At 39.4% G+C, this 15,928-nt stretch overlaps 1 protein-coding gene across 1 annotated transcript; it reads left to right on the top strand.

Moving 5' to 3' along the window:
* Positions 1-2,058: 2,058 nt before the first annotated feature.
* cytip.L (cytohesin 1 interacting protein L homeolog) lies at positions 2,059-12,990 on the top strand. The gene is made up of 8 exons (XM_041576897.1): positions 2,059-2,299; positions 4,729-4,784; positions 6,314-6,368; positions 7,613-7,715; positions 8,227-8,320; positions 9,568-9,634; positions 11,596-11,662; positions 12,255-12,990. The coding sequence occupies exons 1-8, from the start codon at positions 2,135-2,137 to the stop codon at positions 12,731-12,733; spliced, it is 1,086 nt and encodes a 361-aa protein (XP_041432831.1). The 5' UTR covers positions 2,059-2,134; the 3' UTR covers positions 12,734-12,990.
* Positions 12,991-15,928: the final 2,938 nt, after the last annotated feature.

Below are 15,928 nucleotides of genomic sequence, written 5' to 3'. Positions count from 1 at the left end.
TTCTATTTGCTTCTAAGCACTTTGCCTGGTCTAAATGGTGATGTCAAATCTGGCAAATCGCCTGGTGATAGAGTGCAAACGAACGCTAGCAATAATGTATTTTGCTAGTGAATTGATGCCTGCACCTGTTAGTGAATTAGCGATGTCCCTGCAGATGTGATTTCTGGAGAAAAGTCACTAGCGTTAGCCACTTCGCCCTTTAGTAAATCAGCCCCATAGTACCTCGGAATTTCCCAAGAAATGACCTACCCCTTATTTCAATTCACTGGGAGAGCTCTAAACAATTTTATAAAATACAAAATTTTGGGTTGGGTTAAGAGACACTTAATTAATCCAACCCATAAAGCCGTCCCATTGCATCCCGTAATTCTTTGTAGAGGTTGATGAAAAATGTAATTACTCATGGGAACCATTTAGCCAATAGGAAAGCCAAAAAACATATTTATAGATACAAAAGAATTCACCAATGAGAATGCATTAGGTCAAGCATCCAGTTCTCCAGGGCCAATGGCTGCACTAAAATACAAAACAATCGATGATAATCCCATCTGATCTGTGTAAATCTGGCTCTATGCTCTTTGTTTCTGCAACTGAAGTTGGAAGCTTTAAGCACAGTTTCCCAGCATTAACCAGTCTGTCCTTTATTTTTATGTCTGATTCCAGTGTAATATAATGACCCCAACATGATGTAATAATCTCTGTAAGATAAGAGCAAGAAGCCTGACATAGTTCTTGTAATTAGCATTCTTACTGGTGAATTCTGTTCTATAATAATCTATACTTAAAGGGCATGTAAAGGCAACAAAAATAAAATCCCATTTTTACTTTCTTAAATGAAAAAGAAACCTATCTCCAATACTCTTTAATTAAAAAATGTGTACCGTTTTTATAAGAAACCTGACTGTATGTAGTGAAATTCTCCCTTCATTTACTGCTGTGGATAGGAATTGTCAGATGGTCCCTAACTGCTGAGCAGGAAACAATCATACTTATGAACAGCAGGGGGCGCCCTCGCCTTACTTCCCAGCCATGCAGAACTCAAGCAGCTTTGTTTATGATGATCCCTAAGCAGCCCAGACCACACTGAGCATGTGCACAGTCTAAAGGTGGCCATACACGGATAGATCCGCTCGTTTGGCGATGTCGCCAAACGAGCGGATCTCCCTCCGATATGCCCACCTTGAGGTGGGCAATATCGGGCTGATCCGATCGTGGGCCCTAGGGCCCAACGATCGGATCCTAGCGTTCGCCAAACGGGCGGTCGGATCGCGGGACCGCATCAACGAACAGATGCGGCCGCGATCCGACGGGATTTTTAATCCCATCCGATCGAGATCTGGCCGACTTTCGGCCAGATCTCGATCGGGGAAGCCCGTCGGGGGCCCCCATACACGGGCCAATAAGCTGCCGACACGGTCTGTCGGCAGCTTTTATCGGCCCGTGTATGGCCACCTTTAGTCTTGCAAAGATGTTTAACAAAGTTATAAGATGGTGACCCCCTGTAACCAACTTTGAAAGCATAAATTATTTGTTTGATTAGGCTTGTGGTGCAGTAAGTTCATGTTTATATTTAGTATACAAAATACAACATTTCTAGCCTTATTCTATTTTAGACTTTACATGCCCTTTAAAATTTTTCTCAGTATCATTCTCATCGTTGAACTGTTTTTCATGAGTAAATTCGTTTTTGGTCCACTTCTACAGAGAACTAGGGGTGCAGTGAAACAATTTAATGATTGGGTTGTGTACCTTTAAAGGAAATATAAACTTTACATAAAATTATCACACCTCATCCCCTAGCTTTCTTGAAGTAGGTTGCACAAAACTTCATTATAGATGCAAAAGAATTCACTAGTGATACCCCTGCTTATGAGCATGATGTCAGTCCCTTTAATACATTGCACTTAATGTATTTTTTTAATGTTCAGCAATATGTATATATACTAAACAATAGTTATCCACTGTCCCTTTAAGATAACACAGTCTATACTACTGCATCACAAATAATTTGCGTGCCGAGCAGAGGAAAACCACACACGGTTGTTTCCGTTCTCATTTAGCTAGGCGACACATATTTTCTTTTTAGCTATAGACATGTTACTGGTTTTAGAAAAGGCATCTTTATGACAGTGAAATGTCTTCAAAAAGTCACAAGAATGAAGATGTCTGCAGATCTAATCTGGACAACCTTAATAAAATTGGAACGCATTCACAACAATTGTGTAACAATGAGATGAATGGCAAAAGGAGCCACTTTCTGGCCAGAGCACTGGCAACTTTGCCAAGGGGGCACAAACAGGTAAGTCATTTGTCTGAAGGCTAAAGTATTGTCGCTATTCTGTGGTTGGTAACAGGTTGGAGACTGAAATAATACATCTGCTTTAAGAATGGAGAAGGTTCTGTCTTCTGTAAATGGGTGGAATAGGTCCTTTATTCTTGGACTATTTGATTTGGGATTGGAGCAGCTTCTGTTTTTGATATAAAGAAGTAGCTATGGTTTGAGGATGTTATTGGGACTAGTGGTATTAGTAAATCTTTTCTTGGACTGGAATATGTAGATGGAGTAGGTTCTCTTTCGTGTGAAGATTCTCTTTGCTTGCTACTAGAATATTCTTTTATTTTGACTGAAGGAGATTTATCTGCCTTGGAACTGAAGTGGGTATTCAGCTATAGAACCTAAGTATGCTATCTTGCTGTATTGCAATTACTGTCAGGTTTTAGACAGACAAGTTTGCTGCAACCCCATTATGCCAACTGCCCCATAAAGAATAATGAAAGCTTCTACAGAGATCCCTTGTAGCATTAATGGAGATGCAGCAAAATGACCAGTCTGAACAACCAGGAATACTACAAAGGGTTAGATGAAGCATGACCACTGAAGGCTCAGAGAAGGGCAATTATCCTCTTGTGCTGCTGACCCTTGGTCAGAGGGTATTTGATGCTTATCGGTTCTCGACTGTAAAGAACTAAACACAGATACAACTGACATTCTAGAAACAGTGATGGGAACTTGAAGGCCTCCACATCTGGTTGTGTCAAAACTACTGGTAACCCGAAAACAGCTGGTACTATTTGAAGTATGGTATGTAAATATATTTACATACCAGTGGGAGCTGCCATATTAGTGAAAACTGGCGATGCATGTTGGGATCTGGAAAACCCGTTATCCAGAAAGCTCAGAAAAAAAGAAAAGACCATCTCCCATAAACTCTATTTTAACTAAATAATTAAAGAAAAAATGTAAAATATCCTTTTCTCTGTAATAATAAAACATTACCTTGTACATAATCCCAACTAAGATATAATTAATCCTTATTGGAAGCAAAACCAGCCTGTTTGGTTTATTTAATGTTTACATGAGATAGCTCATGATTTGGTTAGTCTAAGGTTTTCAAAAGGTTACAAGATTTTAAAATCACCCATTGTGTAATCACCAGGACAAAGTGCCTAAACATTTTAACAACAGACAGCAGTTCCGCAGCTCTATGTGCAATACCTGCTTTAGATGAACAATGGATGCACAGCAGTACTTTCATGGTGAGACAATTGCTATGAATAAATGTGTGACCTGGTATCCAGAATGCTCTGGCCCAAGGATTTTCCAGATGAGGGATCTTTTTGTAATTTGGATCTCCATACCTTAAGTCTATTAAAAAAATCTTTTAGTAGGCTTGTTTTGTCTTCAATAAAAATTATTGTGTTAGTTGGGACCAAGCACAACGTACTGTTTTATTATTACAGAGAAAAAGGAAATTGTTTGTAAAACTGGAATTATTTGATTAAAATAGAGTATATTGGAGATGGCCTTCCTGTAATGCTGAATTTTTTGTATAATGGGTTCTGGATCACAGATCACATACCTGTACTGGTGACGTCAGTGATGTTAACTAGCTGGCATGTTCCTCACCCATAGTAGCCCATAACAAGGTGAAAAAATGCTCTTTTAATCCTAAACTAACAAATCTAAACCACAAGGGTCTCACAGTTCAAACTATGGCTATTTTATGTCTGACCAAGTGGCAGATTTAGGTTGGGGGAGCTTTAGGCTTGGTAAATATCCCTATTTTCTATTGGATTACATTAAATTATGATGTTGTATTGCAATGGCCATGCAATGCTATACTGACTCCAGGCACAAAGATTTATCAAATGATAATGGGTTGATGGGTTTTGATCCTCTACCAGTCAGAGAAGTGTCCTGCAGGCTTATTGCATTAAGTGGTTTCCAAACTGGAATAGAGGCAGAGGGAGCTCAGCCTGAAGGCAATTTGGGAAGATTTTTTCAAGATGCACTTGAAAGTCCAGCATAAAGATCAAGTAGGTTGAGACTGGTGGTTAAAAGATTAAATATTATTGGAACTATTGCTGAAACATCAATGTTTTCTATATCTGTAACCTTGGGGGGGCTTGATTAAAGATCAAAGTTCCAAGGGAGTCTTGAACTAAAAAAGACCGACAATCACTGCATTAAGAGAGGGAAGTAGAAGCCTGCTTCAATTTAGTAATCTGTGTCCCACCATATTTAGGCCCAGAGTAAGCTTCTGGGTCCTGTTGGCCCTTCAAAGATGAGATTGAAGAGCTTTTAATATCTACCTTTAATTTTTATTTACTCCTTATGTTTTATGTGACTTTAGTAAAGTTTAGTGCAACCCCTTCCATTGTATTTTGTAAGAATGTGTCGTTGGAATTAACAGCAGTGAAATGAATGTTAAGTATTTGTATTCACAGGTTGCCATGACCAGATCAAACTCTTTGATTGATTCATCTGGAATTGGACCGCAAAGGTTGGTATCCAGATTTACCATGTTGTCTATTGCAAAATTGTAGATAAATAGCCACTGAATGAACCTTGCTGAAAACCATGACATGCTTGGTGTAATGAAAGAATTTTTTCATCAGTGGCTTTGATTAGGTTTTGTACAAAACAGCCTTGTAGGAAGGAACTGTTGAACTTCAGACATGGATACATTTATCATAGTTGTGTATAACACACCTTTGTAGAGAAGAACTGCTGAACCTGAGAAATATTCAGTTAACCCACAATATTACAGTTTTGTCCTAGTATGTTTATGACTTTTGGAAGTTCTCATGAGAACCTCTTTTATTATAGCCAGGGGCAGAATATGTACTAGCCGATAAGATAAGATCTCTGATTCGGATGTGCATGTTGGAGGTCTGGCCAGCTCCTGATGAGTGCATGGGAAGGAAGTTCTGTTGTTGACCAAAGTATGAGCTTATTGTTTAGTAGAGCATATAAAACTGAGGGTCCCCATTTTGTTGACTGAGATCTCCCCTGTGGAGTAAACACGCATGCTGCCCAGGACCCTTGATTCCAGCTTGAGACCTCTCTGCCAAATGAAACAGGATGCTTGGGGCAGATGATGATGCTGTCTCAAACAGTGATGCATTCTTGATTATTTTATTAATATTATTTATTGCTAACTGAACATTCTTGATTGTTTTTGCTAACTTTATTGGTAATGAAGTCTTCTGATTAACACACTAGGCGTGAATTATTCACGAGAGACTCTTAGAACCCTAATCAAAACACTAGGGATGGAGAATTAGACTTTATTTATTACAGTTAAACAGAATGGTCAAACACATGTCAGCTCCCACATGTAAACTGAAATATGCACAGAAGGTAAGGTATTTACACACTACAAGGTCCCCAAGCACTCCCTCCTCACCTGCCCCTTTTACTACCAGATGGAACATGCGCAATAGTCTTCCTCACCTCATTTTTTGATGCCATGTTGGCTAGTGGGCTGGGGATGTTTTTTTCTATATAGGCACTGCCTCCCTGTCCCAACTTCAATAAATAGTTTACTGCTCTCCATACATATCAGCTTTTTCTTTTCCGTGGTTCAGCATTGCTTGTGGTTTCATGGCCTGATGATGGCCTTGATGAACAAATGTACTTGACAAACAAATGTGAATGATGAAAACATTACTGTAATTGCTATGACACCCACGCTCAGTCGCATCCTGGAAGTTGCATAATATTTGCAAACAGATGTGTTGTTTGATCGGGTATAGTAGTGATGCAGAAGTGCGCTCAGACAGAGGCATTCCCACTCAGGCTGTGCCTCATTGCACTTCCATTGGTTACATTAACCTTTACCAGCATCCTTTCTAAAAGATGTTCTGCCCAGATCATGTTCTACAATATCAAATATCTTCAGCTATGAACTATATATAGTTATAAAACAAAAATATAGCTTTAATGGTTATTGCTATAATTAATACTGATAGAACTGTATAGTATAATTTTATAAATACAATCATTTATTGCATGTACTCTATTTTACAGAAGATTACTGGTTGCAGTTAAGCAAGACAATGAAACATTTGGATTTGAAATTCAGGTAAGCCATTTTTGTCAATTTATTGGTGTAAATATAATAATGTGTAAATATAATAATACTAGGGAACATCCACTTGTTAGGATGAGGAGCAGATGGCCTGATTTGGCCATCAATGTGCTCAGCCAAATTGAACTGACCTCCTAATTTGGCCCCTGTTCACACAATTGGATAATAATGGGGGTTTATGCAGATCTGTTACTAGAGAATCACATTAATGGGCCAATGAGGTCCTCTGCTTGTGGAATCTAGCAGATGCAACATCCTTTTTGGCACTTACCACCTTTCACTGCACTTAGTAAATAAGCAGTTTGTTGGCACAGTGATCATGGGTTAATTTCCAAATGGTAGAATATCTTGGGATTTTGAACCCCACTGTGTGTGCTAGTGGTTGGGGAATTTGAATGAAAGCTTCTCTTTGGGGGACTGGTGTGGATGATTAAACAATCTGTTTAAAGTGCTTTATACTGTATAGGAGTGGTACTATAAGATATTTGATAATCATACACATATTGCATTTTGCCTTTAATTATGCCTCTCTGTAAAGTCTGGATATATATTGTCTCTTGTTTGCCACTCAAATCTCTGGCACCCCTGAGTTTAGGGCACAGAAAACTGCTTTGGCCCCACCAACTACACAATGAAATGCGTATGTGCATGCACACCTGTGGATATAGTGTAACAGATATACTATATATTATGGTCAGTAACTTATATATAGGTTATAGTTTATTGGCTATAGAGCCAACTCATATTAACACTGAATGGGCATGTGGGTATCGTGCACCCAGGAGTGACCTGCATTTGCACTATGGAAAGATTTTGTCCACAACACAACGTATATTCTTTCAGCATCTAAGCCAGACAGGTACTATTTCAAAAAACAATTACACCTCTTAACTCTCAAAATGCAGTATGGAATCTTCCACTGTCTAATTGTTGCAATGAACATAAACACCTGTGGCAGAAAAAGAGGGTGACAAAAAGAAATCTCTCCTCTTTTTTAACAGTTATTTTCTACTTTCTACATTGTAAGGCAGGTACAAGTTTTACATCACTGTGGCAGGGGCCTGTCATTCCCCAATGGCTACAAGGGATCCATTATAAGAAGGACCAAAAACTAACACAAGCAGGAGCAATGGGACACTCCCCTAGATACTTTCAACTACAACTTCTTTAAACAGAATTTTGAAGGCCCCTCTTGCTTATCACTAGAATAACTAAATCTTTTTCCTTTTCATTTTTAGACCTATAAACTGCAGCATCAAAATGTCCATGCCTACGAAATGTGCACTTACGTCTGCAGGGTGCACGAAAACAGCCCTTCCTCACGTGCTGGATTAAAGATTGGTGAGTTTGCTTTTCATTGGCTTTTTACAAATATGTTTAATATTATTCATGTGAAAATATCGGTAATATCATCAAAGTGCATGTGATAGGGACCACCATGCAGCAGACTCCAAGGCCGGAGCAACAAGGAGCCCAGATCATGGGGCTGCTGTATGGTAGTTTTGCTGCTGAATATTGGGCACATTTGCACCCCACTGACCATGAAAGAGGTCAAAGGGTTATAAAACTCAATGGTGCCATCTATTTTACATTGCAGCAGCAGCAACAAATAACAGGGACTGGTTACGGTACGGCAGCTACACTAGGAACATAATTAAGCACAAAAGTGGTGAACACGAATTAGAACTGGTGACATTGACAAATATTGTTTATAAGTCTATATTTTTCTGATTCTTCATGGCTTTGGTATAACTGAATATTTAAAATGTTAATTTAACTCCTTGGTTTGGGGCATTTAATGTTAAAATACTAATTTGAAAAATGTGAGTGTTTATTTAAATCTGTGTTGTAGGTGACATGTTAAAGATTGTAAATGGAGTCAGTACAGATGGCTTCAGCCACCAGGAAACTGTAGATCTAATCAGGTCGTCAGGAAATTACCTCAGGTAGGTGTTTTGCTTCCCTTGCCAACAAGCTAAATGATGATTCCCTCAAACAGAAGAATTCCCCCATATTTAATCAAAGTTTGCCCTGGCACAGTAACCCATAACAACCAATAAAATGTTTGCTTTTTTAAACAGTTTGATAGCAAATGTTTCCTGCCGATTGTTTGCTATAGGTGACTAGACCTGTAAAATATTTTGCTCCTTTTGTTACATAGCCCCTATATTTTATTATCCTGTTTTACCTTTTAGACTTTTGCCAGATAGGGACAAGCCTCTCTTAAGTGCCCTGCATATACCTGGTCAAGTGTTGTCTGACAAAGTGGGACTATGCAGGAATGCATTAGGGCTCATATACTGATGCTAACAGTGTGCAAAATGATGCAGGAATCTTTCCCATAATTTTAGCCTTATTGCACCCATGTATGGAGTTGCACCTGTCACAATCAAAAATAACACAATTACATATGTGTGTGTGATTGCAGACTGAATGCAATGCCTAACATTTTCAAAGTAGGGATTGGGTTAGTGATGTACAGGCAGGGCCGTGCAGTGCCGACAGGGTGCCCTAGACACCCGGTCGACTATCCCACGACCCCCCCCGTCGTGTGCGCACACTCAGTACTGCATGCATGTGCAAGTGCGCATGCTCCATATGAAGACAATGGAGGGAGGTAGGGGGGAGTGACAGGGAGGGAAGAGGAGAGGGGAGGAGAGAGGAGGGGGGGAGAGCAGCAGGGCAGGGAGATACCTGGACAAGGGGTAGGCAGAATAGGTACCTGCCCAGCGCCCCCACATCTTTGTGCCTTAGGCAGGTGCCTCTTCTGCCTACCCCTAGTTCCAACCCTGTGTACAGGTCAGAAAAAATGGACCAGCACCCAACTCTAACCCAAACCAACCCAACCCCTACCTGGCCTCACTAGATTGTGTTACTTCTGGCATTAAAATTACATGTGATTCTTTTGATGCAATTCTGCTGTGCATATTGGCTTTGGAAACCCTGGGATTCCGTGTCTCCTGTTCAGGGTGGCAGTAGCTCCAGGATTTTGCAACATCAATAGGCGCATTTGTGATTAAGCAGAAGAGGCATGATGGGTGCAGTAGAAGTGTAAGAGGTGTTTTGGATGCAAATACCTTTAATGAATAGCATCAATAAATGTAACATTTGCATCCATGTTAGTGACCATGTATGTGACAGCACACAATTAATTACCTCAATTGACTTATTTTCATCATTTTTGTCCTGATAGGATAGAAGCCGTTAATGGAACGAGAATTAGAAGATCAGAATTGGAAGCCAAGCTGTTGTTTTTAAAGGTAATTCTGATATTATTTGTTGATTTTTTCGGTTACCCAACTGAATTACTTTTAGGACCTGTCATCTTCAAATCTTTGGAAAATAATAGGACTCATTTACAAAGAATCAGACAGAAGTGCAAGAGCACAAATGGTCTGTAAAAGTGCACCCCTTAGTACTCACTTTAGGAGCAATTTTGTTGTAAAATGGTGACAAATATATTTAGTGCCCATTGATTGCTACTACCTACCAATCAGGTTCCCCCCTGGGGCATCTATAGGCTTCCTAGCACCTTCTGTTATACTCCTGAATACCTATGTTGGGCCACTTCAAATTTTCAACATAAACAAAACATTAACATATATCTTCACACCTCCCATTGGTATTGATAAAGTGAGGGCAGTCTGAGATTCCAATACTGGAAAGTGGGCAGCTTTATGTGGGTCAAGGGCATGCCTGGGTGTGGTTATGGCAGATCAGCCTGAAATATCAGATACCAGCTATTGATACCTCTTCTAAATAGACTAGAGGGTCTCCAGGGGGCTATTAAAAATCACCCACTTTGATCAGTTATCTCTGAAGTGATATCCATTGTATAATTGTTTGTATTCTTCCATATACAACACACATAGCTGTAACAAGAATTCAATAGAGTGAATGTAAGGCAGAGAATGGGCATAAAGCAGCAGCCTGTGAATTGCAGTGCCCTTGTGTCTATAGACCTGACAGCTTTGGATCTGGCACCGATAAAACCGTAATGAGGAGATACTGGAATTGCCAAAGCATATTTCTGCTTATTAGATGCCTGTTTCCCAGCAACCCTTACCTCTATAAATCATATAATCCTTCTTTAGTCTGTAGAACATGAGGCAGCAGGAGGCAGAAATATGCATTGCTCAAATTCTTTACGGGACAGCCATTATCCAGCACATTCTTGATAGTTTAACACCTGGAGACAAGACAAATCCCTCTACTGCTGCAATTTAAAGAGGAATATATATGTATCTTAAAACATAAATGTAATGCAGAGAGAATTGCTTGTTTCCAATAATGATCACATGATAATATGTTGGAGTATGGTGGAGGTCTGGTAGCATTAATTTAGATTATTTCATGTTAGAAAGAGAAGTTACCAGATGGGACTAAAAGGACAAATATCACAATACTGATTTTACTGTAAACTTACAAATGTGTTTTGCTATGTGTATATAGCCTTTATATAGCAGTTCTGCAATATTTATTTATTTTGTATACAGACAGTCATTAAACACAATGTTTTTCAATAAAACTTAAATGAAAGTATGTTATTATGTATCTTTCATTGCAAATCTAGTCATTTTTGGGTTGGAAGTTACATTTCGACAGGATCTGTAGGCCTAGGAGATGTTAAGGCCCTTATTAATAATAATAATAACCCATATATGGGCTGATGATGGGGGTTTACGATAAGTATGCTGTCGGTCAGTGATCCCCAATCATTGGCTCATGACTGACATGATGCTCTGCGACTCCTTGGATGTCTTGCAGTCCAGAGACAGTTTTATTAATAGCATTTAAGAAACATGTTGTATGATAGGTTTAATTTGCCCATAGGGCATCCCCTTGCTGGGACGAAGGGAAGATGTACAACATATTGATGGCATGAGTAAGCATATCTATATTAAAGCATTGCTTTAATATAGATATGCAAAGGAAGATTAAAGTGGCTGACCCTACAATTTCTGCAAGAATGTAATGAATGCAATTTTTATTACTGTCTTGCCTCTTAAGCAAGTCAGCTCACATTATTATTGAGGCACAGCTATAAGAGCCCAACATCCCTCCAGAGGATGTTGGGGGGCACTGCTAGATGCCCATGGCCGCCTTAAAAGATTTGGTTCTGACAGACTTATTGCCACCAAAATAAACGCCTCCAATATGGTTCCAGTGAAAACATTACTGTATGACATCACATTAACATTTACATGTTTGTAATTAACAGCAAGATTTCCGTGAGAAATGGGCCGAGATGAGAACAGTACTGAGGAAAGAGCAGCAAATCATTTATGGTAACTAAGTCTAAAATCTAAAATCATGCATAGTCATCCCCCAGTTCCCAGTATAATTGTATTCTTGTATTAAGGGCAATTGTATACTATTATTTTCCAGGTGAATTGTGCTGCCTGCAGCTATGCCCAGGTAGAACCATTAGCTCCAGCCACATTTCCAGTGATATCAGACTAAGCTGCCCTATGCCCTATGCATACATGGAAATTAAATGGAATCCATAATGTAATATAATGAAGCTAAATTGACATAACAATGACTGTATGATTAGATAACAGCAAGATGCCTGACATAGCGCTGGTAGTCAGCATTCTCACTGGTAACATTTTGGTCAGTAAAATTCTCAGTGGTGAATTATTTTCTATGTGTAATTAAGTTTTGTATCAACTTCTATAGAGAACTAGGGGTGCAAAGTGGCACTGCTGTACAGCTGGGTTTAGTATCCTTTTAAGCCAACCACAATCAGCTGGTCTAACAAGTATATTCTGATGGAGGGGATGGCTGGAGTTTTTAGCACTACAGTTCTAAAGCTTGGTTAATAAGCATGACTCATCAATACCATATTTTAATTTATCCAAACTATAATTTTAACAGGAACAGTAGATGAACAAAAAATACAAGAAGCAATGGACACCCTTCAGTCTAAGATGTTTGAAAGTCCCACAGCATCAAATTCATTCCTGAATAAGCACAGAGTTTCGAGTGGGAGCAGTTGCAAAAGTCGTCTAAGTTTCATGACTGACTCCAGTGATGATTACTTGTGGCAGATGTCTGTTTTTGATGAAGACTCGGCTAGTGAAGGTTTCAGCCGCCAATCTAGTATAGAAGAGGACACTTTTTATGGGAAGCCAAATGGGATCTCCTTTAAAAGGTCTTCACTGAGCCGTCACAGGAGCATCAGCGTGACGAGTAGCGGAAGTGAATCCATGTCGCCAAACTGGGACACATTGAGCATTTCAAATTTCTTTGGGACTTTGCCAAGGAAGAGCAGAAGAGGGAGCATTAGGAAGCATTTCTTAAAGTTCATCCCTGGTTTGCATAGATCAGTAGAGGAAGAAGAGAGCCCAGTCTGACATTCACTCATTGTTCTGTTAATGAGGTCTGGTAGCATTAATTTAGATGATTTCATTTTAAAAAGAGAACTGACCAAATGGGAGTAATGGACTAAAAGGACAGTTATCACAATAATGACATGACTGTAAACTGACTAATACAAAGGTGTACTGCTATGTGTATATGACCTTTATATAGCAGCTCTGCAATATTTATTTATTTTGTATATAGACAGTCATTAAACACAACTTTTTTCAATAAACCTTATTAAATGAAAGGATGGTATTATGTATCTTTCATTGCATATATGCCTAGCATTTTTTTATTTTGGAGATTACATTTTAACAAGATCTGGAGGTCTATGGGATGTTAAAGTCCTAGATTAACACGACAATAACCCATATATGGACTGATGCTCAACGTTTATGATAAACATGCTGTAGATAGTCAGATAGTCAGATAGTACAGAGTCCAGTAGGAGGGAGTTGCCATTTATAGGAGGCATTGGCAGACCAGTCTTTTGTCTAAATAAAACTGTAACCTTATCAACCCTCTGTAAGGTTAAAAAATACAACCACTTTATGAAGCAGCTGCTTTAGACGTTTGGGGTTCATGCCTCTATGTTCATCTCTCAGCTTATACCAAGGTTACAGCCATATGAAAACACTTCTGCATTACTCAAACTGCTATAAAGGACAGTATGCATATTCATCCTAAACGGTCGAACTTTACGATTATCTGGGAAAGCTACGAGCTGTTTTCAACTCTCCATTCACTGCTTCTGGGCCCTCTAGGTTGGACAATCTCAAAGTATTGGAACTTTGGTTCTCGAGATGCCCATACACTGGGCAAGAAAGTGTGGCAAAGAATACTCCGAGCAAGAATGGTCGGAACTGAAGAAAGTTTTTTTTAAATTTGCATCAGATGACCTTTGCTCATATTTTTTAATAGGCTGGCACCACCCTGCATGATTGCATTACTTGGGCAGTGGTCCCACAAGGTGATTGAGGTCCCTGGTACTTCACCCATGATATAACTTGATCACAACTCAGTGGACCCCAAGGGGGGTTACTGCATTGGTTGATCTTTTCCCATTTGCAGCTTTTATGTGGTAGGGATCTTCATGACCAACACACAAGACTACCATTAAAAGGAAGGGGGGGATGGAACAACCATATGGAAGTTTGGCCATTCTTAAAGCAGAACTCTGCTAAAATACACAAAAGGGGGTTGAGGGAGCACTCCAAGGCTAAGTAACATGCAAGTGAAGTGCAATGGTATTGTGACAGATCTGGACAATTTTACTTCAAATAAACAAAATATGGGTTTGTTTGGGGAGTTAAATAATGGGGACTGTTGTCCATAAACCTTAATTATAGATTCTTAAAGCAGTATTGCACAATAAAAATGTTTCTGATTCCTTAAGGACCGTCATCCCAGTTAGTGCAAGAGTCTCCTCTGGTGAGGATCCTACCTGCTATCTTTACACTTGAATCTTTATTCTCGGTTTTATACAATTGTTGCAGTTTAAAAGTAAAACATATGATTGGTTAATGTGAATAACTAGAACAACATTATAGTGTCCAAGATCATCAGAAATATATAAACTTCATATTTCATCATACAAGAATGATCCGGAATTTGAATGTTTTCTATATTCAACTGTAGGATTTTCCCTGATTAATGATAAGGGCGGCAGATGATGTTAATAATAAACCCAAAATTGACACACCTTAACAAAAAATGAATATAATTCAGTTTTACCTTAGCTGGTAAATGATCCATTCCTTTGAATAAAACCCACACAAGCTGGTACGTCTTTTACTGTTCAAAACAGGATGTGGCCGAGACAAAAACGCAAGATCTATTCTTTGCACCTATCTACTGAAAAGGAAACACACATACTATACAGAAAGTGTAATTGGTTTTGCAACTGTCTGCAGTATGTAGGAATATAGAAAGATTTTAAACTATATTAGTTTTTAAAGTTTGCAATTACCCACAGTGTAGTGCTACAGAAATCCCACCACACATCAGGACACCATGACCTATAACTGCTGAAATTACAGACAGGTGCACACTTTAAGATGATATCAATGGCTAAACCTGTAGTCCAGCATCATCAGGGTTACATACGTAAAGCTACATTGCATGCTAAAACTTTTCCCCATTAAAATGCAAAATAATCCTCCAATGAGAATTCCAGCTCATCAGTGTAAACATGGCTCCATGTTATTTGTTCCTGCAACTGGAGTTGGCAGCTTTAAAGGAGAAGTGTTAAAAGTAAGTAAACCTTATCAGAAAGGTCCACCTAAATATACCAGTAAACCCTCAAAGTAATGCTGCTCTCAGGGACAGATTTACATACCGGGTGCCCCTAGGCCTGCTCTCGTTCATCGCCCCTGTCCCCTCCCTTTTATTCACTCAAATTTTCATTGGGACCAGAGCAATGGAGATTGGCGCACAGAAAATTTAAAAATACGATGGTATCTCCTCTGAATCCCCAGTGTTTCTGAACCAATGTGGATGTGGTTGGGCAGCATGCCACCCCCTAAAATCCTGCCACCCTAGGCCCGGGCCTTGGTGGCCTCTCCACAAATCTGGGCCTGGCTGCTCTGAGTACTCTGTCAAAAGAAACACTGCATTTCTTTCCTTCTATTGTGTACTTGCAGGGGGCCTATCGGCTCCCAGCAGGAGTAGTCTGGACCAAGGAGGAAGCTTAGGGGTTAAAGTCCAAGTTCGCGGTACAAATAGGATCAGGCGTAATCGTAGTCAATATCCAGGCAGAGGTCCAATAGGGCTTCTGTATCAGACTTCCTGTTTTCAGCTCCCGGGCATGAGCATGCTCAGTTTGCTCTTCTTCCCCCCCCCTCTCTGCTGTAATCTGAGCCCAGAGCTATAAGTGAGCAGGGAGAGACTCAGGCAGGAAGTGATTTCACACCAAGCTAATATGGCAGCTGCTATCCTAAACAAACAGAGAGCTTCTAGAGCTTTTTACTCAGGTATGGTAAAATAGTCTACAGAATAAATATAGTATTCTAGCTTGCACTATTGCAGCTATTGGCAATAAAATGTCTCTGTGGCTTTCCTTCTCCTTTAAGCACAGTTTCCTTAGCACTGAACCTCTTACATAGAGAAGAAATGAGTTTAGAACAGACATTGTAATTATACTTGAACAGAAAAAAGGAAAATAAGAATGACTATGTTTTCCTGCT

Source organism: Xenopus laevis, chromosome 9_10L (genome assembly GCF_017654675.1).
Source record: "Xenopus laevis strain J_2021 chromosome 9_10L, Xenopus_laevis_v10.1, whole genome shotgun sequence".
Classification (NCBI taxonomy): Eukaryota; Metazoa; Chordata; class Amphibia; order Anura; family Pipidae; genus Xenopus; species Xenopus laevis.
Note: the sequence above shows the minus strand (reverse complement) of the source record. Positions and strands in the feature narration are given on the sequence as shown.